Here is a 25,973-nt window from a genome sequence, read left to right on the forward strand (position 1 = left end):
ACATTGTATACAGAATATATTATAACCTGAGGACATTGTATACAGAATATATTATAACCTGAGGCCATTGTATACAGAATATATTATAACCTGAGGCCATTGTATACAGAATATATTATAACCTGAGGACATTGTATACAGAATATATCATAACCTGAGGACATTGTATACAGAATATATTATAACCTAAAGCCATTGTATACAGAATATACTATAACCTGAGGCCATTACAGAATATATTATATCCTGAGGACATTGTATACAGAATATATTATATCCTGAGGACATTGTATACAGAATATATTATAACCTGAGGCCATTACAGAATATATTATATCCTGAGGACATTGTATACAGAATATATTATATCCTGAGGACATTGTATACAGAATATATTATAACCTGAGGACATTGTATACAGAATATATTATAACCTGAGGCCATTACAGAATATATTATAACCTGAGGACATTGTATACAGAATATATTATAACCTGAGGACATTGAATACAGAATATATTATATCCTGAGGACATTGTATACAGAATATATTATAACCTGAGGCCATTGTATACAGAATATATTATAACCTGAGACCATTGTATACAGAATATATTATAACCTGAGGCCATTGTATACAGAATATATTATAACCTGAGGACATTGTATACAGAATATATTATAACCTGAGGCCATTGTATACAGAATATATTATAACCTGAGACCATTGTATACAGAATATATTATAACCTGAGGCCATTGTATACAGAATATATTATATCCTGAGGACATTGTATACAGAATATATTATAACCTAAAGCCATTGTATACAGAATATATTATAACCTGAGGACATTGTATACAGAATATATTATAACCTGAGGCCATTGTATACAGAATATATTATATCCTGAGGACATTGTATACAGAATATATTATAACCTGAGGCCATTGTATGAGAATATATTATAACCTGAGGACATTGTATACAGAATATATTATATCCTGAGGCCATTGTATACAGAATATATTATAACCTGAGGTCATTGTATACAGAATATATTATAACCTGAGGACATTGTATACAGAATATATTATATCCTGAGGACATTGTATACAGAATATATTATAACCTGAGGACATTGTATACAGAATATATTATAACCTAAAGCCATTGTATACAGAATATATTATAACCTGAGGCCATTGTATACAGAATATATTATAACCTGAGGCCATTGTATACAGAATATATTATAACCTGAGGCCATTGTATACAGAATATATTATAACCTGAGGACATAGTATACAGAATATATTATAACCTGAGGACATTGTATACAGAATATATCATAACCTGAGGACATTGTATACAGAATATATTATAACCTAAAGCCATTGTATACAGAATATATTATAACCTGAGGCCATTGTATACAGAATATATTATAACCTGAGGCCATTGTATACAGAATATATTATAACCTGAGGCCATTGTATACAGAATATATTATATCCTGAGGACATAGTATACAGAATATATTATAACCTGAGGACATTGTATACAGAATATATTATAACCTGAGGACATTGTATACAGAATATATTATAACCTGAGACCATTGTATACAGAATATATTATAACCTGAGACCATTGTATACAGAATATATTATAACCTGAGGACATTGTATACAGAATATATTATATCCTGAGGCCATTGTATACAGAATATATTATAACGTGAGGCCATTGTATACAGAATATATTATAACCTGAGGCCATTACAGAATATATTATATCCTGAGGACATTGTATACAGAATATATTATAACCTGAGGACATTGTATACAGAATATATTATAACCTGAGGCCATTGTATACAGAATATATTATAACCTGAGGACATTGTATACAGAATATATTATATCCTGAGACCATTGTATGAGAATATATTATAACCTGAGGACATTGTATACAGAATATATTATAACCTGAGACCATTGTATACAGAATATATTATAACCTGAGGCCATTGTATACAGAATATATTATAACCTAAAGCCATTGTATACAGAATATATTATATCCTGAGGACATTGTATACAGAATATATTATATCCTGAGACCATTGTATACAGAATATATTATATCCTGAGGACATTGTATACAGAATATATTATAACCTGAGGCCATTGTATACAGAATATATTGTAACCTGAGGACATTGTATACAGAATATATTGTAACCTGAGGACATTGTATACAGAATATATTGTAACCTGAGACCATTGTATACAGAATATATTATAACCTGAGACCATTGTATACAGAATATATTATAACATGAGGACATTGTATACAGAATATATTATAACCTGAGGACATTGTATACAGAATATATTATAACCTGAGGACATTGTATACAGAATATATTATAACCTGAGACCATTGTATACAGAATATATTATATCCTGAGGCCATTGTATACAGAATATATTGTAACCTGAGACCATTGTATACAGAATATATTATATCCTGAGGCCATTGTATACAGAATATATTATAACCTGAGGACATTGTATGAGAATATATTATAACCTGAGACCATTGTATACAGAATATATTATAACCTGAGGACATTGTATACAGAATATATTATAACCTGAGGCCATTGTATGAGAATATATTATAACCTGAGGTCATTGTATACAGAATATATTATAACCTGAGGCCATTGTATACAGAATATATTATAACCTGAGACCATTGTATACAGAATATATTATAACCTGAGGCCATTGTATACAGGATATATTATAACCTGAGGACATTGTATACAGAATATATTATAACCTGAGGCCATTGTATACAGAATATATTATAACCTCAGACCATTGTATACAGAATATATTATAACCTGAGGACATTGTATACAGAATATATTATAACCTGAGGACATTGTATACAGAATATATTATAACCTGAGGACATTGTATACAGAATATATTATAACCTGAGACCATTGTATACAGAATATATTATAACTTCAGACCATTGTATACAGAATATATTATATCCTGAGACCATTGTATACAGAATATATTGTAACCTGAGGACATTGTATGCAGAATATATTATAACCTGAGGCCATTGTATACAGAATATATTTTAACCTGAGGCCATTGTATACAGAATATATTATAACCTGAGGCCATTGTATACAGAATATATTATAAACTGAGGACATTGTATACAGAATATATTATAACCTGAGGCCATTGTATACAGAATATATTATAACCTGAGACCATTGTATACAGAATATATTATAACCTGAGGCCATTGTATACAGAATATATTATAACCTGAGGCCATTGTATACAGAATATATTATAACCTGAGGCCATTGTATACAGAATATATTATATCCTGAGGCCATTGTATACAGAATATATTATATACTGAGGACATTGTATACAGAATATATTATAACCTGAGGCCATTGTATACAGAATATATTGTAACCTGAGGACATTGTATACAGAATATATTATAACCTGAGGACATTGTATACAGAATATATTATATCCTGAGGACATTGTATACAGAATATATTATATCCTGAGGCCATTGTATGAGAATATATTATATCCTGAGGCCATTGTATACAGAATATATTATAACCTGAGGCCATTGTATACAGAATATATTATATCCTGAGGCCATTGTATACAGAATATATTATATACTGAGGACATTGTATACAGAATATATTATAACCTGAGGTCATTGTATACAGAATATATTATAACCTGAGGCCATTGTATACAGAATATATTATAACCTGAGGCCATTGTATACAGAATATATTATATCCTGAGGACATTGTATACAGAATATATTATAACCTGAGGCCATTGTATACAGAATATATTATATCCTGAGGCCATTGTATACAGAATATATTATAACCTGAGGCCATTGTATACAGAATATATTATAACCTGAGGCCATTGTATACAGAATATATTATATCCTGAGGCCATTGTATACAGAATATATTATAACCTGAGGCCATTGTATACAGAATATATTATAACCTGAGGACATTGTATACAGAATATATTATAACCTGAGGACATTGTATACAGAATATATTATAACCTGAGGACATTGTATACAGAATATATTATAACCTGAGGACATTGTATACAGAATATATTATAACCTGAGGACATTGTATACAGAATATATTATAACCTGAGGACATTGTATACAGAATATATTATAACCTGAGGACATTGTATACAGAATATATTATAACCTAAAGCCATTGTATACAGAATATATTATAACCTGAGGCCATTGTATACAGAATATATTATAACCTGAGGCCATTGTATACAGAATATATTATAACCTGAGGACATTGTATACAGAATATATTATATCCTGAGGCCATTGTATACAGAATATATTATATCCTGAGGACATTGTATACAGAATATATTATAACGTGAGGCCATCGTATACAGAATATATTATAACGTGAGGCCATTGTATACAGAATATATTATATCCTGAGGTCATTGTATACAGAATATATTATAACGTGAGGCCATTGTATACAGAATATATTATAACCTGAGACCATTGTATACAGAATATATTATAACCTGAGGACATTGTATACAGAATATATTATATCCTGAGGCCATTGTATACAGAATATATTATAACCTGAGACCATTGTATACAGAATATATTATAACCTGAGGACATTGTATACAGAATATATTATAACCTGAGGACATTGTATACAGAATATATTATAACGTGAGGCCATTGTATACAGAATATATTGTAACCTGAGGCCATTGTATACAGAATATATTGTAACCTGAGGCCATTGTATTAGAATATATTGTAACCTGAGGCCATTGTATTAGAATATATTGTAACCTGAGGCCATTGTATTAGAATACATTGTAACCTGAGGCCATTGTATTAGAATATATTGTAACCTGAGGCCATTGTACGTTGAGGCATGTCTATGTAATGTGTCGGTAGCCTATAATCCATTCATACATTGGTCCGTGTCTTTCTTCTCAGGACTTCCTCTCGGATATGGCTATGACAGAGGTCGATCGCTTCCTTGATAGAGAGCACCTTATTCTCCGTGAGAACACACTTGCAACTAAAGCCATAGAGGAGTTTCTGAAACTGATAGGACAGAGATACCTCAAGGAAGCCATTGGTAAGAGGCTTCTTTCTTCATCTTTCTTTATGTTCTTTTTCTTTATTATCAGTATATACCATACCCAAATAAATAATGTGTCTTTGTATATTACGGACCCGTGTTCCTTACTGACGCTCCTTCTCCCTTGGCAGGTGAGTTTATTCGGGCTCTGTATGAATCAGAGGAGGACTGCGAGGTTGACCCCATGCGTTGTCCGCCTTCTGCCCTGCCCGATCACCAGGCCAATCTCAGGATGTGCTGCGAACTTGCGCTTTGCAAAGTCTTCAACTCCCATTGGTCAGTGTCTGGTCATGTGATGTCATTTCCAGGAAAAGAATAAGACATTATATGTTAGTCATTCTCCATTACATTTGACTTTTTCCCCTCCCCTCCCCTTTTCGTGCTCCGACAATATCCTTTCCTCTCTGTATTTCCCATCCCTCTTGTATTCTTTATTATACTCACCTTCACGACTATTATCCTTCTCTCTGTCAGTCTTTCTGTGCCTCCCGCTCCCTTATATTTTACATTTAAAGTGTACCTGGCACATACAATGAAGGCAGCCATTCACTAGGTCGTAAGATGTTGGATATCGGGTCTGCCTTCGCTGTCTGTGTAGACGAGGGGTACACTTTAAGTGCTTGTTATGTCAAGGCTTCTAACTCTCGTCTTTACTGTTTCTACTTGCTCCTTCCACTCTTAGTGTGTTTCCCCGGGAGTTAAAAGAAGTCTTTGCTTCATGGAGGATGCGCTGTGCGGAGCGCGGCCGTGAAGACATAGCAGATCGACTCATCAGTGCCTCTCTCTTCCTCCGCTTCCTGTGTCCGGCCATCATGTCCCCCAGCCTCTTCGGCCTGATGCAGGAATATCCTGATGAGCAAACATCTAGGACCCTCACCCTCATCGCTAAGGTCATCCAGAACCTGGCCAACTTCAACTTCAAGTGAGAGTAGGGGGCAGGGGATGGGGAGTGGCACAGGGAAAGAGAGGGGAGCCTAGGCCAGCCTATACATTGGGGTGACACTGTGACACAACCTCAACGGTTCTGACTACTTAAAGTGTGCCTGTCGTTAGCAAAAACTTTTTATATAATGTAGATAATACATTATATGTATATTGATAATATACATTAAATAAATAATATGTATATTTTTGGGTCCAAATACAGAAAGTGAGGTCAGGACAAGCAGGGCTTTGTGCAGTCTCCCGAATTGTCACTCATCCTGCTTTGTGAGCTGGGAGCATGTCACAGAGCCTCAGTGTACAGAGCCCTGCTGGTCCTCGGTGTAGAGAGCCCAGCTTGTCCTCAGTTTACAGAGCCCTGCTTGTCCTCTGTGCACAGAGCCCCACTTGTCCTCGGTGTACAGAGCCCCGCTTGTCCTCGGTGTACAGAGCCCCGCTTGTCCTCGGTGTACAGAGCCCCGCTTGTCCTCGGTGTACAGAGCCCCGCTTGTCCTCAGTGTACAGAGCCCCGCTTGTCCTCAGTGTACAGAGCCCCCCTTGTTCCCAGTATACAGAGCCCTGCTTGTCCCCAGTGTACAGAGCCCTGCTTGTCCTCAGTGTACAGAGCCCTGCTTGCCCTCAGTGTACAGAGCCCTGCTTGTCCTCACTGTACAGAGCCCCGCTTGTCCTCAGTGTACAGAGCCCTGCTTGTCCTCGGTGTACAGAGCCCTGCTTTTCCTCACTGTACAGAGCCCCGCTTGTCCTCAGTGTACAGAGCCCCGCTTGTCCTCAGTGTACAGAGCCCCGCTTGTCCTCAATGTACAGAGCCCCGCTTGTCCCCAGTATACAAAACCCCGCTTGTCCTCGGTGTACAGAGCCCCGCTTGTCCTCGGTGTACAGAGCCCCGCTTGTCCTCGTTGTACAGAGCCCCGCTTGTCCCCAGTATACAAAGCCCCGCTTGTCCTCGGTGTACAGAGCCCCGCTTGTCCTCGGTGAACAGAGCCCCGCTTGTCCTCGGTGTACAGAGCCTCGCTTGTCCTCGGTGTACAGAGCCCCGCTTGTCCTCGTTGTACAGAGCCCTGCTTGTCCTCGGTGTACAGAGCCCCGCTTGTCCTCGGTGTACAGAGCCCCGCTTGTCCTCAGTGTACAGAGCCCCACTTGTCCTCAGTGTACAGAGCCCCACTTGTCCTCAGTGTACAGAGCCCCGCTTGTCCTCAGTGTACAGAGCCCTGCTTGTCCTCGGTGTACAGAGCCCCGCTTGTCCTCGGTGTACAGAGCCCTGCTTGTCCTCCGTGTATGTAGCCCCACTTGTCCTTGATGTACAGAGCCCCGCTTGTCCTCATTGTACAGAGCCCCGCTCGTCCTCAGTGTACAGAGCCCCGCTTGTCCTCAGTGTACAGAGCCCTGCTTGTCCTCGGTGTATGTAGCTCCGCTTGTCCTTGGTGTACAGAGCCCCGCTTGTCCTCAGTGTACAGAGCCCCGCTTGTCCTCGGTGTACGTAGCCCCGCTTGTCCTTGGTGTACAGAGCCCTGCTTGTCCTCAGTGTACAGAGCCCCGCTAGTCCTCGGTGTACGTAGCCCCGCTTGTCCTTGGTGTACAGAGCCCTGTACATTCACTCTTCCTGTATTTGGCCTTGTCACAGAGACACACAGGCAATAGCTGCAGGGACAAAAATATACACATTATTAACCAATGTATATTACAGAATAATATGTTATTTCCTACAATATATAAATAGTTTTTGTTATTGACAGGTACACTTTAAGGGAACTTATGTTTCTCCCATTACTTAGACATATAATGCTGCATGATTACACACCTGGGCCACACAGAGGGGACAGTGAGCTGATGGAATGAGGGGTGGTTGCTTTGGGGGTATGAAGGACCAGTCCATCTGGTCAATGGGCAGGAAGTAGTTTTGTATACATATATATAGATCAATACTGAGATGCCGCTCTCATCAGATTCAGCAGTAAGGAAGAGCACATGTCCTTCATGAATGAGTTCCTGGAGACGGAGTTGGCCAATATGCAGAATTTCTTGTACGAGATCTCCAACATGGATGCGCTCACCAACAGCAGCAACTTCGAGGGCTACATCGATCTGGGGCGGGAGCTGAGTACCCTGCACGCCCTGTTATGGGAAGTGATCCCCCAGCTAAGTAAAGTAAGTATTAATATATCTATGGCAGAGTGCAGCACTGCTTGTGTATTCCAACACCATGGGGGGGGGCATTATTGTTTACCAGTGTATACTAGGGCATGGTAGGAGATGTCACCTTTGGAGAGCCAAAGGTTGGGAAACACTGTGGAAACTGTACAGTGAAACCACTACAAAAGAGACCACCTCATTGTGTAGACCACCTCCTTATCCTGATCACATTTTGTGTGATGGATTTTCAGTCCACCAAAGACTTTATATAGCCGCCATTTTCTTTTAAGAACACCCCCTCCCCTTTAATAGAAGACCACTTTTCAATGCAATTGGTGGTCGTATCAAAGACGTTTCCCTGTATATTATTCTATACTATCTGCTATTTGATATACAGTACTATACTATGCTGTATACTATACTAGTATTTAGTATATATACTGTACTATATTATATTATGCTGTATACTATGTAGTATATACTGTACTATATTATATTATGCTGTATACTATATACTGTACTATACTATGCTGTATACTATACTAGTATTAAATATATATATATATATATATATATATATATACAGTACTATACTATGCTGTATACTATACTAGTATTTAGTATATATACTGTACTATATTATATTATGCTGTATACTATGTAGTATATACTGTACTATATTATATTATGCTGTATACTATATACTGTACTATACTATGCTGTATACTATACTAGTATTAAATATATATATATATATATATATATATATATATATATATACTGTACTATACTATGCTGTATACTATACTAGTATTTAGTATATATACTGTACTATATTATATTATGCTGTATACTATGTAGTATATACTGTACTATACTATGCTGTATACTATACTAGTATTTAGTATATATACTGTACTATATTATATTATGCTGTATACTGTGTAGTATATACTGTACTATATTATATTATGCTGTATACTATATACTGTACTATACTATGCTGTATACTATACTAGTATTAAATATATAAATATATATATATATATATATATATACTGTACTATACTATGCTGTATACTATACTAGTATTTAGTATATATACTGTACTATATTATATTATGCTGTATACTATGTAGTATATACTGTACTATACTATGCTGTATACTATACTAGTATTTAGTATATATACTGTACTATATTATATTATGCTGTATACTATGTAGTATATACTGTACTATATTATATTATGCTGTATACTATGTAGTATATACTGTACTATACTATGCTGTATACTATACTAGTATTAAATATATATATATATATATATATATACTGTACTATACTATGCTGTATACTATACTAGTATTAAATATATATATATATATATATATATATATATACTGTACTATACTATGCTGTATACTATACTAGTATTTAGTATATATACTGTACTATATTATATTATTCTGTATACTATGTAGTGTAATGTACTATATTATATTATGCTGTATACTATGTAGTATATACTGTACTATACTATTCTATGCTGTATACTATGTAGTATATACTGTACTATATTATATTATGCTGTTTACTATGTTGTATATACTGTACTATACTATTCTATGCTGTATACTATGTAGTATATACTGTACTATACTAATCTATGCTGTATACTATGTAGTATATACTGTACTATACTATTCTATGCTGTATACTATGTAGTATATACTGTACTATACTATTCTATGCTGTATACTATATAGTATATACTGTACTATACTATTCTATGCTGTATACTATGTAGTATATACTGTACTATACTATTCTATGCTGTATACTATGTAGTATATACTGTACTATACTATTCTATGCTATATACTATGTTGTATATACTGTACTATACTATTCTATGCTGTATACTATGTAGTATATACTGTACTATACTAATCTATGCTGTATACTATGTAGTATATACTGTACTATACTATTCTATGCTGTATACTATGTAGTATATACTGTACTATACTATTCTATGCTGTATACTATATAGTATATACTGTACTATACTATTCTATGCTGTATACTATGTAGTATATACTGTACTATACTATTCTATGCTGTATACTATGTAGTATATACTGTACTATACTATTCTATGCTATATACTATGTTGTATATACTGTACTATACTATTCTATGCTGTATACTATGTAGTATATACTGTACTATACTATTCTATGCTATATACTATGTTGTATATACTGTACTATACTATTCTATGCTATATACTATGTTGTATATACTGTACTATACTATTCTATGCTGTATACTATGTAGTATATACTGTACTATACTATTCTATGCTATATACTATGTTGTATATACTGTACTATACTATTCTATGCTGTATACTATGTAGTATATACTGTACTATACTATTCTATGCTGTATACTATACTAGTATTTAGTATATAAACTGTACTATATTATATTATGCTGTATACTATGTAGTATATACTGTACTATATTATATTATGCTGTATACTATGTAGTATATACTGTACTATACTATTCTATGCTGTATACTATGTTGTATATACTGTTCTATACTATTCTATGCTGTATACTATATAGTATATACTGTACTATACTATTCTATGCTATATACTATGTTGTATATACTGTACTATACTATTCTATGCTGTATACTATGTAGTATATACTGTACTATACTAATCTATGCTGTATACTATGTAGTATATACTGTACTATATTATTCTATGCTGTATACTATGTAGTATATACTGTACTATACTATTCTATGCTGTATACTATGTAGTATATACTGTACTATACTAATCTATGCTGTATACTATGTAGTATATACTGTACTATACTATTCTATGCTGTATACTATGTAGTATATACTGTACTATACTATTCTATGCTGTATACTATGTAGTATATACTGTACTATACTATTCTATGCTGTATACTATGTAGTATATACTGTACTATATTATTTTATTCTGTATACTATATAGTATATACTGTACTATACTATTCTATGCTGTATACTATGTAGTATATACTGTACTATACTATTCTATGCTGTATACTATGTAGTATATACTGTACTATACTATTCTATGCTGTATACTATGTAGTATATACTGTACTATACTAATCTATGCTGTATACTATGTAGTATATACTGTACTATACTATTCTATGCTGTATACTATATAGTATATACTGTACTATACTATTCTATGCTGTATACTATGTAGTATATACTGTACTATACTATTCTATGCTGTATACTATGTAGTATATACTGTACTATATTATATTATGCTGTATACTATGTAGTATATACTGTACTATACTATTCTATGCTGTATACTATATAGTATATACTGTACTATACTATTCTATGCTGTATACTATATAGTATATACTGTACTATACTATTCTATGCTGTATACTATGTAGTATATACTGTACTATACTATTCTATGCTGTATACTATATAGTATATACTGTACTATACTATTCTATGCTGTATACTATGTAGTATATACTGTACTATACTATTCTATGCTGTATACTATGTAGTATATACTGTACTATATTATTCTATGCTGTATACTATGTAGTATATACTGTACTATACTATTCTATGCTGTATACTATGTAGTATATACTGTACTATACTATTCTATGCTGTATACTATGTAGTATATACTGTACTATACTATTCTATGCTGTATACTATGTAGTATATACTGTACTATACTATTCTATGCTATATACTATGTTGTATATACTGTACTATACTATTCTATGCTGTATACTATGTAGTATATACTGTACTATACTAATCTATGCTGTATACTATGTAGTATATACTGTACTATACTATTCTATGCTGTATACTATGTAGTATATACTGTACTATACTATTCTATGCTGTATACTATATAGTATATACTGTACTATACTATTCTATGCTGTATACTATGTAGTATATACTGTACTATACTATTCTATGCTGTATACTATGTAGTATATACTGTACTATACTATTCTATGCTATATACTATGTTGTATATACTGTACTATACTATTCTATGCTGTATACTATGTAGTATATACTGTACTATACTATTCTATGCTATATACTATGTTGTATATACTGTACTATACTATTCTATGCTATATACTATGTTGTATATACTGTACTATACTATTCTATGCTGTATACTATGTAGTATATACTGTACTATACTATTCTATGCTATATACTATGTTGTATATACTGTACTATACTATTCTATGCTGTATACTATACTAGTATTTAGTATATAAACTGTACTATATTATATTATGCTGTATACTATGTAGTATATACTGTACTATATTATATTATGCTGTATACTATGTAGTATATACTGTACTATACTATTCTATGCTGTATACTATGTTGTATATACTGTACTATACTATTCTATGCTGTATACTATGTAGTATATACTGTTCTATACTATTCTATGCTGTATACTATATAGTATATACTGTACTATACTATTCTATGCTATATACTATGTTGTATATACTGTACTATACTATTCTATGCTGTATACTATGTAGTATATACTGTACTATACTAATCTATGCTGTATACTATGTAGTATATACTGTACTATATTATTCTATGCTGTATACTATGTAGTATATACTGTACTATACTATTCTATGCTGTATACTATGTAGTATATACTGTACTATACTAATCTATGCTGTATACTATGTAGTATATACTGTACTATACTAATCTATGCTGTATACTATGTAGTATATACTGTACTATACTATTCTATGCTGTATACTATGTAGTATATACTGTACTATACTATTCTATGCTGTATACTATGTAGTATATACTGTACTATATTATTTTATTCTGTATACTATATAGTATATACTGTACTATACTATTCTATGCTGTATACTATGTAGTATATACTGTACTATACTATTCTATGCTGTATACTATGTAGTATATACTGTACTATACTATTCTATGCTGTATACTATGTAGTATATACTGTACTATACTAATCTATGCTGTATACTATGTAGTATATACTGTACTATACTATTCTATGCTGTATACTATATAGTATATACTGTACTATACTATTCTATGCTGTATACTATGTAGTATATACTGTACTATACTATTCTATGCTGTATACTATGTAGTATATACTGTACTATATTATATTATGCTGTATACTATGTAGTATATACTGTACTATACTATTCTATGCTGTATACTATATAGTATATACTGTACTATACTATTCTATGCTGTATACTATATAGTATATACTGTACTATACTATTCTATGCTGTATACTATGTAGTATATACTGTACTATACTATTCTATGCTGTATACTATATAGTATATACTGTACTATACTATTCTATGCTGTATACTATGTAGTATATACTGTACTATACTATTCTATGCTGTATACTATGTAGTATATACTGTACTATATTATTCTATGCTGTATACTATGTAGTATATACTGTACTATACTATTCTATGCTGTATACTATGTAGTATATACTGTACTATACTATTCTATGCTGTATACTATGTAGTATATACTGTACTATACTATTCTATGCTGTATACTATGTAGTATATACTGTACTATACTATTCTATGCTGTATACTATGTAGTATATACTGTACTATACTATTCTATGCTGTATACTATGTTGTATATACTGTACTATACTATTCTATGCTGTATACTATGTAGTATATACTGTACTATACTAGTCTATGCTGTATACTATGTAGTATATACTGTACTATATTATTCTATGCTGTATACTATGTAGTATATACTGTACTATATTATTCTATGCTGTATACTATGTAGTATATACTGTACTATACTATTCTATGCTGTATACTATGTAGTATATACTGTACTATATTATTCTATGCTGTATACTATGTAGTATATACTGTACTATATTATTCTATGCTGTATACTATGTAGTATATACTGTACTATACTATTCTATGCTGTATACTATGTAGTATATACTGTACTATATTATTCTATGCTGTATACTATGTAGTATATACTGTACTATATTATTCTATGCTGTATACTATGTAGTATATACTGTACTATACTATTCTATGCTGTATACTATGTAGTATATACTGTACTATATTATTCTATGCTGTATACTATGTAGTATATACTGTACTATATTATATTATGCTGTATGTTATGTAGTATATACTGTACTATACTAATCTATGCTGTATACTATGTAGTATATACTGTCACGATGCCGGCTGGCAGGTAGTGGATCCTCTGTGCCAGAGAGGGATGGCGAGGACCGCGCTAGTGGACCGGTTCTAAGCCACTACAGGTTTTCACCAGAGCCCGCCGCAAAGCGGGATGGTCTTGCTGCGGCGGTAGTGACCAGGTCGTATCCACTAGCAACGGCTCACCTCTCTGACTGCTGAAGATAGGCGAGGTACAAGGGAGTAGGCAGAAGCAAAGTCGGACGTAGCAGAAGGTCGGGGGCAGGCGGCAAGGTTCGTAGTCAGGGGAGATAGCAGAAGTTCTGGTACACAGGCTTTTAAACACACAAAACGCTTTCACTAGGCACAAGGGCAACAAGATCCGGCCAGGGAGTGCAAGGGAGGAGACTAGATATAGCCAGGGAACAGGTGGGAACCAATTAAGCTAATTGGGCCAGGCACCAATCATTGGTGCACTGGCCCTTTAAGTCTCAGGGAGCTGGCGCGCGCGCGCCAGCACATGACCGCAGGAGACGGGAACGGGTAAGTGACCTGGGATGCGATTCGCGAGCGGGCGCGTCCCGCTGTGCGAATCGCATCCCCAACGGCCATGGCAGAGCAGCGCTCCAGGTCAGCGGGACTGACCGGGAAGCTGCAGGGAGAAAGACGCCGTGAGCGCTCCGGGGAGGAGCGGGGACCCGGAGCGCTAGGCGTAACAGTACCCCCCCCCTTAGGTCTCCCCTTTTTTTTGTCCGGTGACTGCCTCCCCTGGGATGAGGACACCGGGAAGGAATGGATGGTTTCCTCAATGGCAGGCAGTAGAGCAGGAGTAGGAATGGGGAGGGAGGGCAGAGGGCGAGACCTGGCACGGGGCAGTGTGACACCAGGACGGGGGCCATGGGGAGGCACAGAGGCTTGCCTGAAGGGACTGGGAGGGGGGGAGAGGCATTTCCTGAGGCAGGCAGAGTCCTTAATGACCTTAGGGGGAGCGGATACAGGAGGAACCACAGGGTCACGGCAGGGATTACTGGGAACCGGTTGAAGGCAGTCCTTGGAACAAGAGGGACCCCAACTCTTGATCTCCCCAGTGGACCAATCCAGGGTTGGGGAATGGTGTTGAAGCCAGGGTAGTCCAAGGAGAATTTCGGAAGTGCAATTAGGAAGGACAAAAAATTTAATTTCCTCGTGATGAGGTCCGATGCACATTAGGAGGGGCTCCGTGCGGTAACGCACGGTGCAATCCAACCTGGCTCCGTTGACCGCGGAAATGTGGAGTGGCTTGACAAGACGGGTCACCGGAATGCGGAATTTATTCACTAAGGACTCCCGAATAAAATTCCCAGAAGCTCCAGAGTCCAGGCAGGCCACGGCTGAGAGGGGAGAGCTGGCTGAAGTAGAAATCCGAACAGGCACCGTGAGACGTGGAGAAGCCGACTTAGCATCAAGAGACGCCACACCCACGAGAGCTGAGTGCGAGCGTGCGTTTCCCAGGCGTGGAGGACGGATTGGGCAATCCACCAAAAAATGTTCAGTACTGGCACAGTACAGACAAAGATTCTCCTCCTTACGGCGATTCCTCTCTTCCAGGGTCAGGCGAGACCGATCCACTTGCATGGCCTCCTCGGCGGGAGGCCTAGGCGCAGATTGCAGTGGAGACTGTGGGAGAGGTGTCCAGAGATCTAAGTCTTTTTCCTGGCGGAGCTCTTGATGCCTCTCAGAAAAACGCATGTCAATGCGAGTGGCCAGATGAATGAGTTCATGCAGGCTAGCAGGAGTCTCTCGTGCGGCCAGAACATCTTTAATGTTGCTGGATAGGCCTTTTTTAAAGGTCGCGCAGAGAGCCTCATTATTCCAGGATAGTTCAGAAGCAAGAGTACGGAATTGTATGGCGTACTCGCCAACGGAGGAATTACCCTGGACCAGGTTCAGCAGGGCAGTCTCAGCAGAAGAGGCTCGGGCAGGTTCCTCAAAGACACTTCGAATTTCCGAGAAGAAGGAGTGTACAGAGGCAGTGACGGGGTCATTGCGGTCCCAGAGCGGTGTGGCCCATGACAGGGCTTTTCCAGACAGAAGGCTGACTACGAAAGCCACCTTAGACCTTTCAGTAGGAAACTGGTCCGACATCATCTCCAAGTGCAGAGAACATTGCGAAAGGAAGCCACGGCAAAACTTAGAGTCCCCATTAAATTTGTCCGGCAAAGACAGGCGGAGGCTAGGAGTGGCCACTCGCTGCGGAAGGGGTGCAGGAGCTGGCGGAGGAGATGGTTGTTGCTGCTGTAGCTGAGACTGAACTTGCTGTAGCTGTGACTGTTGCTGCTGTTGCTGTGACTGGAGCTGCTGTAGCATGGTGGTCAAGTACGACAGCTGGTGCTCTTGTCGGGCGACCAATGTAGGGAGGTCGGCGGCAGCTGGCAGAGGAACTTCAGCGGGATCCATGGCCGGATCTACTGTCACGATGCCGGCTGGCAGGTAGTGGATCCTCTGTGCCAGAGAGGGATGGCGAGGACCGCGCTAGTGGACCGGTTCTAAGCCACTACAGGTTTTCACCAGAGCCCGCCGCAAAGCGGGATGGTCTTGCTGCGGCGGTAGTGACCAGGTCGTATCCACTAGCAACGGCTCACCTCTCTGACTGCTGAAGATAGGCGAGGTACAAGGGAGTAGGCAGAAGCAAAGTCGGACGTAGCAGAAGGTCGGGGGCAGGCGGCAAGGTTCGTAGTCAGGGGAGATAGCAGAAGTTCTGGTACACAGGCTTTTAAACACACAAAACACTTTCACTAGGCACAAGGGCAACAAGATCCGGCCAGGGAGTGCAAGGGAGGAGACTAGATATAGCCAGGGAACAGGTGGGAACCAATTAAGCTAATTGGGCCAGGCACCAATCATTGGTGCACTGGCCCTTTAAGTCTCAGGGAGCTGGCGCGCGCGCGCCCTAGAGAGCGGAGCCGCGCGCGCCAGCACATGACCGCAGGAGACGGGAACGGGTAAGTGACCTGGGATGCGATTCGCGAGCGGGCGCGTCCCGCTGTGCGAATCGCATCCCCAACGGCCATGGCAGAGCAGCGCTCCCGGTCAGCGGGACTGACCGGGAAGCTGCAGGGAGAAAGACGCCGTGAGCGCTCCGGGGAGGAGCGGGGACCCGGAGCGCTAGGCGTAACATATACTGTACTATACTATTCTATGCTGTATACTATGTAGTGTATACTGTACTATACTATTCTATGCTGTATACTATGTAGTATATACTGTACTATACTATTCTATGCTGTATACTATGTAGTATATACTGTACTATACTATTCTATGCTGTATACTATGTAGTATATACTTACTATATTATATTATGCTGTATACTATGTAGTATATACTGTACTATACTATTCTATGCTGTATACTATGTAGTATATACTGTACTATATTATTTTATTCTGTATACTATATAGTATATACTGTACTATACTATTCTATGCTGTATACTATGTAGTATATACTGTACTATATTATTTTATTCTGTATACTATATAGTATATACTGTACTATACTATTCTATGCTGTATACTATGTAGTATATACTGTACTATACTATTCTATGCTGTATACTATGTAGTATATACTGTACTATACTATTCTATGCTATATACTATGTTGTATATACTGTACTATATTATTTTATTCTGTATACTATATAGTATATACTGTACTATACTATTCTATGCTGTATACTATGTAGTATATACTGTACTATACTAATCTATGCTGTATACTATGTAGTATATACTGTACTATACTAATCTATGCTGTATACTATGTAGTATATACTGTGCTATACTATTTTATGCTGTATACTATGTAGTATACTGTACTATACAATGCTGTATATTATGTAGTATATACTCTACTATAATATACAATGCTGTATACTATGTAGTGTACTCTACTATACTATTTTATATACAACATCGGTTCCACGCACCGTGGGCCAAAAGAAGTGCAGTAAGTTGCACGAAACGGCTGTTGCCCTGTCTATTAAACTCCCTTTGAAGTGTTCCTGGTGAGTGCTGCACATCATCTCTTCATCCTGACAGGACAACATATATTATACTAGTCTATGCTTGACTGTGCTATATTATTTTAAGCTGTATTCTATACTGTACTGGCCATTCAATACTGTATAGTGTACTATATAGCATACGGTACTACACTATTCTACGGTGCTATGTAGCAGTATATTGTACTATACTTTACTTCTTATGTTGGGTGTTTCCCCATGACCATAGAGTAGCTTTGTTCTGTGAAGGCCTGATCTCACTGGTTTATTGTTTTACAATTATTGGAGCAGGACGCTCTTATGAAGCTGGGGCCCCTCCCTCGCCTTCTCAATGACATCAGCCTAGCGCTCAGGAACCCCCACATCCAGCGGCAGCCAAGTCATCAAGAACGGTTGCCACCTCCAAAACCCGTCATCCTGAGGGGGCCATCAGCGGAGCTCCAGAGCTACCTAGCGCGAGACCTCAACAGGTAGGTACAAGAAGGTGTTAACATTTTCTATTGTCTGATAAAAAGAACCTGCGACTATATATAGGAGCGAACACAGTGTAATCCAGCTCACCCCTGCACAGGCGCCCGGACTGGACTTGGACTCATCCAATTGAAATAGAAAGAAGGTGAATGTCCAGCGCCAACTCGAAGAAAATAACTTCTTTATTCGGTTGCCATAGGAAACTTCACATGGACTCAAGTAACGTGACGCGTCTCGGCCGAAACGCGTCACGTTAATTGAGTCCATGTGATGTTTCCTATGGTAACTGAATAAAGTTCTTTTCTACGAGTTGGCGCTGGACATTCACCTTCTTTCTATATATAGGAATCATCCATACAATGAGCTCAGGATCACAGCAGCGATGATATCTATAGTAGCAGTACTATGTCAGTGTATGGCGGTGCCCCATGTGATTCTGAGGGGTAGATGGACCAGATTTCTAGCATAGAGGAAGAGTACAATCACGTCTGTGCATTTTATAAAGTATCTCCTCATCCTTACATAGTTACGCTGTATGGTTGAAAAAAGACACAAAGTCCATCAAGTCCAACCAAGTAGAGGAGGAGATGGATGAATGGGTTATCCTCATTTTCAATTTTCTCTCCCCCCAGCTCCATTGACATGACCCGATTACCCTCACCAACCAAGGACAAGTCCTCCAAGGATATGTTCTTTGTGTCACGCCGCCCACTCACCCGCTCTTCACCTGCCTATTGCACCAGCAGCTCAGATATCACCGAGCCAGACCAGAAGATGCTGAGCGTGAACAAAAGTGTTTCCATGTTAGACTTGCAGGATAGCCGCATGAACAGTGTGTCCAACCTGCAAGCGGTAGGGGACATGCTCAACTCCAGCCAGGCCTCCATATCCGGGGGACTTCGCCCAGGGGGCCGGCTCTCCCAGGGCAGTGGGTCTAGCATTGCGGCTGGTCTGCGACTCAGTCAGATGGGAGTCACCACCGATGGGCTTTCGGCTCAGCAGCTGCGCATTCCCTTGTCCTTCCAGAACCCGCTCTTCCACATGGCCCCCGATGGCCCAGCTGCACCACCCTCTCACCCGGCTCCTCATCGGCCGGACCCCGGAGTTGATGCCTTTGCCCCATTCCATGGCTACAGCAAGAGTGAGGACCTAAGCTCCGGAAAGCACATGCTGCACAGTCACAGCTACAGCGACGACTTCACCCGGCAGGGGTCAGAGTTCAGGTACCAGCCCCGCTAGGGGGCGCAAGATTTGGGGCTCAGGTGGGAAGAGTAGAGAGGTGGTATATAACACATCACTTTATATACATATATAATACTATATGTATATATCACTATATATTTATATATAGTTATTCCATATTTATGTCGCACGTCTGTGTCCAACACTTAGCACATAACACAACATAGACGGAGGTGTTGTTCTTGTATGAAAACATCTTCTTGTTTGGTTCTGATTCAGCCCCTTTTGTGAGCTGTTTGGTTGCATAGTAGCTTCCCTGTTGTAGGTGCTAAAATTAAGAGGTGGTGGGTGGTTAGTTATTGGGGAGTCACAATGCAGGTCTATGTAAAGCAGCCATCACTTGCACCGTGAGTTGAGGGCTCTCAGCCAAACCTAGAGTGGCATCCGAAATATAACACATTATGGGGCTGAATCAAGTAACTTGGCAAAAAAAAAAAACATAGCTCATTGGTCAGAGCTCAACAGGGACATTCAACATGGATGGATATATTTGTGTGTGCACGGGCAGAAACAAGTTGTCTTTGACTGAAGAAGACGTGAACAAAACTGGAGAATCCAGAGACACCGTTATATGGAGCTTCATTTCGAATATATATAACTCAATTATGAAATCTAATTTTTATATATTCACCACTAGATGTCACCACATCACAAGTCTTCAACTGGTAAAAAAAAAAATGTCATTTTACAACTGTTGCAAAGAGTTATTTGTTTCATTCTGTTATCACTATAGGAATTTAGTAGGTTCCACATTAATAGGGGACAAAAATTGGACCTTTTCCCAGGCACTACGGCTCCTATATCTAACAAAAAGGGGGCCAGCACTGTCGCTAAAATCGCTGTTGCTTCCTGTAGATTAGATCCTTAGATCCCAGGTCATGAAGAACACGACTATAGAAAGGCTTTTAGCTCCAATACTTATTAAACATCTTGTAAAAAAAAAAAAACACATCACTGGTAGAGTATTTAATCATAGTTTGTATATTGTAAGTATCTTAGTATTTGTAATTGCCTTTCTGTGTTTTCAGTCATGATTAAGGATAGCTAACTTTCCAAAACCTGTCTGCTCTGTCTGTTTTTACAAGATGTTCAATAAAGTTTGCAAATTTTTACGAATCTTATTACTGGTATAAGAAAAGTCACAGTAGTATTTATGTTCAGAACGCCGGCTTCGGGCTTCTGTGTTTGTGATGCCACCTCTATTCTTCTCTATGGGAGGCAGAGTGACTGCTGTGTACGTCTGCACCACAGCTGTCACTCCCCCTCATATAGACAGGAAGGGAGGGGGCGTGGCATGATGTCACGAACACAGAAGCCCGAAGTTGATGTTCTGAACATAAATGTTGCTGGGGTGCTGGCTCGGAGATCTCGTGGGGGGGGGGGGGGGTTTCTGTGGCCAGACCCCCTGCGAGCAGATATCTTATCCCCTATCCTTTGGATAGGGGATAAGATGTCTAGGGGCGGAGTCATCATACTAAGGGACGGTGGCATGTTCCTTACTTGTATTTCCTCTGTTAAAAAATACCCATCTATGGTGAGACTGGAAAGATAACACAGGGATGTGGGGGAGGAGGGGGATGCAGCTGCAACATGTGTGAAGCAGTATGAGAGAGGGCAGTAAGGATCAAAAAAAAGTTTTAAAAAAAATAATAATAATTAAAAAATTGCTCTTACACAGTGACTCCCCGGGGTTATGACTAACATCACCTTTGGGTCCTGTAGTCAAATATAACCTGTTTCTGCTGGTGCACGTTGTCGGTGTTGTGTGTGGTTTATGGAGACAGTGGCTTAATGTTCTATACATCAGGCTTAGCTGCTTAGAATGGCATTGCTCTTTTTTTAACATTGTAGCAAGAGGCAGCTTTCCCTCCAAGACAATCTGCAACACATGCTATCACCTCCACAAATCACCATTGGCCCCGGAGTACCGCGGAGGCAAGACTCACAGCCGCCTCCTCTTCACAGGGGAAAATCCCAACAACTGACGGTGCAGGCCGCCCATAAACCTCGACCAAGCAGCGGTAACCTACTGCAGAGCCCGGAACCAATGTACGGAGCAGCCAGAGTCCGTCAGCAATCGGTAGAGAAAGATGCAGCAGGGTTAAAACCCAGCATAACTAAGCAGGTACCTCACCGAGCCATGTGTTGTTACATTACAGCTGTTCCTCTAACTGTGTCCTGGATAACACAGGCCTGTTTCTCCACAGCACTCACATGCACAGTCCACCCTGAACCCGGTCACTCCAGCCTCGGAACGCACAGTTGCCTGGGTGTCAAACATGCCTCATCTTTCAGCTGACATTGAGAGCGCACACATAGAACGGGAAGAGTACAAATTAAAAGAATACTCAAAATCCATGGATGAGAGTCGCCTTGAGAGGGTGAGGACATCTCCTGTAGACCTCATCTTTCCATTGTGTCCTTGGATATTATACATTGGTCCCTCTTCATCTCCTGCACCGTCCTGCAACTATGATTTTCTCTATGTTCTATCTGTTTGATGGCTTCCTTTATGGTTTATCCTTCTGTTGTATAGCTTTCTCCATGGTCTATTTGTATGATAACTTCCTCCGTAACTTAGTCTTCGATTTGATAACTTCCTTTATGGTTTATTCTTCCGTTTGATGGCTTTCTTTATGGTCTATTTGCTTGATAACCTTCTCTGTGAATTAGTCTTCTGTTTGATGACTTCCTTCATAGTTTATCCTTCTGTTTGATATCTAAAGTCCCTCCTTCTGTTGATGACTTCCCTCGTAGTTTATCCTTCTGTTTGATATCTAAAGTCCCTCCTTCTGTTGATGACTTCCCTTGTAGTTTATCCTTCTGTTTGATATCTATAGTCCCTCCTTCTGTTGATGACTTCCTCCATGGTCTATCCCTCTGATTTATAACTTCCTCCAGAATATATCCTTCTGTTTTTAGGACTTCCCCCATAGTCCATTTTTTGTTGATGACTTCTTCCATGGTCCATCCTTCTGTTTTATGACTTACTGCATGGTCTATTCTTCTGTTTCATGACTTCCTCCATTATTCTGTTTCATGACTTCCTCCAAGGTCTGTCCTTCAGTTTGATGACTTTCTCCATAATCTAGACTTATGTTTTATGACTTTTGCCTTGATCTATCCTTCTGTTGATGACTTCTTTTATGGTCCATCCTGTTTTATTATGTTCTACATGGTCTTTTTCTTGATGATTTTTTCCATGGTCCATCTTTTTCTTGATGACTTTCTCCATGATCTAGATTTATGTTTTATGACTTTTGCCATGATCTATCCTTCTGTTAAGGACTTCTTCCATGGTTTATCTTGTTTTATGATTTCCACCAAGGTTTATTTGGTTTTTTGCTTCCTCAATGGTCTGTCCTTCTGTTTTATTACTTTTCCCATAATATATCCTTCTGTTTTATGACTTCCCCCATAGTCAATTTTTTGTTGATGACTTCTTCCATGGTCCATCCTTCTGTTATATGACTTACTACATGGTCTATTCTTCTTTTTGATGACTTCCGCCATAATTCTGTTGATGACTTCCTCCAAGGTCTATCTGTTTAATGACTTCCTCCATGGTTTGTCCTTCAGTTTGATGACTTTCTCCATGATCTAGACCAGGGGTCTCAAACTCCCGGCCCGGGCATGCAGTTCCGGGTGCCGGGCAGGTAATTTCTTCAGGCATTCAGCCCTGCTTCGGGCAAACAGCGTTAAATGCCGGAAGACTTAACACAAGACTTGATGGAGCGCATCTCCATCCCCTGTGTGTGTGTCTGGCCGGTCTTCATCTGCGTCCGCGCTGCCACCAGTACACCCCCACTCCCCCGGTCTTCATCTGCGTCCGTGCTCAAAACCGCCCCGTCCAATAGAGCCCATTACCTTCACTTACTCCTCCCTTGTGTTTTTGTGTCGGGGGGAGGGAATGCGACATAGTGCTACCTAATGTGGGGAAAGTATACTACCTAATGTGGGGAATCTATGCTACCATCCTAATGTGGGGAAACTGCTGCCTACCTAATGCTTTCCCCCCCCCCCCCCCCAGCAGTTGCACCTCCATCATCTGTCAGCTCATGCTATTACCACAGGGGGTAGGGGGAATGGGGTGTTACTGGTGGATGATGAGGGGTGCATGATGGGGGCATTATATGTGAAGGGTGCATGCGGCCCAGCCACTACCTCCAGTGGCCCCCAAATAATTTGAGTTTGAAACCTCTGATCTAGACTTCGTCATGGCCATAAATGTTGACACCCTTGACATTTTTCAAGAAAATTAAGTATTTCTCCCAGAAAAGGATTGCAGTAACACAGGTTTTGTTATACACATGTTTATTCCCTTTGTGTGTATTGGAACTAAACCAAACAAGGGAGGAAAAAAGCAAATTGGACATAATGTCACGAAACTCCAAAAATGGTCTGGACAAAATTATTAGCACCCTTTCAAAATTGTGGAAAAATAAGATTGTTTCAAGCATGTTATGCTCCTTTAAACTCACCTGGGGCAAGTAACAGGTGTGGGCAATATAAAAATCACACCTGAAAGCAGATTAAAAGGAGAGAAGTCCACTTAGTCTTTATATTGTGTGTCTGTGTGTGCCACACTAAGCATGGACAACAGGAAGAGGAGAAGAGAACTGTCTGAGGACTTGAGAACCAAAATTGTGGAAAAATATCAACAATCTCAAGGTTACAAGTCCATCTCCAGAGATCTAGATTTGCTTTTGTGCACAGTGCGCAACATTATCAAGAAGTTTACAACCCATGGCACTGTAGATAATCTCCCTGGGCGAGGACGGAAGAGAAAAATTTATGAAAGGTGTCTACGCAGGATGGTCCGGATGGTGGATAAGCAGCCCCAAACAAGTTCCAAAGATATTCAAGCTGTCCTGCAGGCTCGAGGAGAATCAGTTTCAGCGCGAACTATCTGTCGACATTTAAATTAAATGAAACGCTATGGAGGAGACCCAGGAGGACCCCAATGCTGACACAGAGACATAAAAAAGCAAGATGACATTTTGCTAAAATGAACTTTAGTAAGCCAAAATCCTTCTGGGAAAACGTCTTGTGGACAGATAAGATCAGGATAGAGCTTTTTGGTAAATCACATCATTCTAAGGTTTATCAAAAATCGAATGAGGCCTACAAAGAAAAGAACACAGTACCTACAGTGAAATATGGGGGAGGTCAATGATGTTTTGCTGCCTCTGGCACTGGTGGCCTTGAATGTGTACAAGACATCATGAAATCTGAGGATTACCAATGGATTTTGGGTCGCACTGTACAGCCCAGTGTCAGAAAGCTGGGTTTGCGTCCGAGATCTTGGATCTTCCAGCAGGACAACGACCCCAAAGAGACGTCAAAAAGCCCAAGAAATGGATGGCAATAAAGCGCTGGAGAGTTCTGAAGTGGCAGCAATGAGTCCAGATCTAAATCCCATTGATCACCTGTGGAGAGATCTTAAAATTGCTGTTGGGAAAAGGCGCCTTCCAATAAGACCTGGAGCAGTTTGTAAAGGAAGAGTGGTCCAACATTCCGGCTGCTTT

The 25,973-nt window shown here is 38.8% G+C and overlaps 1 protein-coding gene across 16 annotated transcripts in view; it reads left to right on the forward strand.

The window, feature by feature from the left end:
• Positions 1-25,973, forward strand: part of SYNGAP1 (synaptic Ras GTPase activating protein 1) — a 343,920-nt gene that overhangs the window by 283,664 nt on the left and 34,283 nt on the right. For 11 of the 16 annotated variants that reach the window (XR_008847792.1, XM_056539466.1, XM_056539472.1 and 8 more), the window contains 8 exons: positions 5,114-5,258; positions 5,393-5,537; positions 5,944-6,183; positions 8,147-8,348; positions 19,018-19,202; positions 19,836-20,426; positions 22,297-22,570; positions 22,653-22,826. Coding sequence is in view for 15 of the 16 variants with exons in the window: in XM_056539466.1 (XP_056395441.1) it covers positions 5,114-5,258; positions 5,393-5,537; positions 5,944-6,183; positions 8,147-8,348; positions 19,018-19,202; positions 19,836-20,426; positions 22,297-22,570; positions 22,653-22,826 (1,956 nt within the window). In the remaining variant the exon portion in view is untranslated. The remainder of the gene's footprint in view (positions 1-5,113; positions 5,259-5,392; positions 5,538-5,943; positions 6,184-8,146; positions 8,349-19,017; positions 19,203-19,835; positions 20,427-22,296; positions 22,571-22,652; positions 22,827-25,973) is intronic. The other 5 variants (XM_056539468.1, XM_056539480.1, XM_056539475.1 and 2 more) reach the window with 4 other exon arrangements.

Source organism: Hyla sarda, chromosome 9 (genome assembly GCF_029499605.1).
Source record: "Hyla sarda isolate aHylSar1 chromosome 9, aHylSar1.hap1, whole genome shotgun sequence".
In the NCBI taxonomy this organism is placed as follows: Eukaryota; Metazoa; Chordata; class Amphibia; order Anura; family Hylidae; genus Hyla; species Hyla sarda.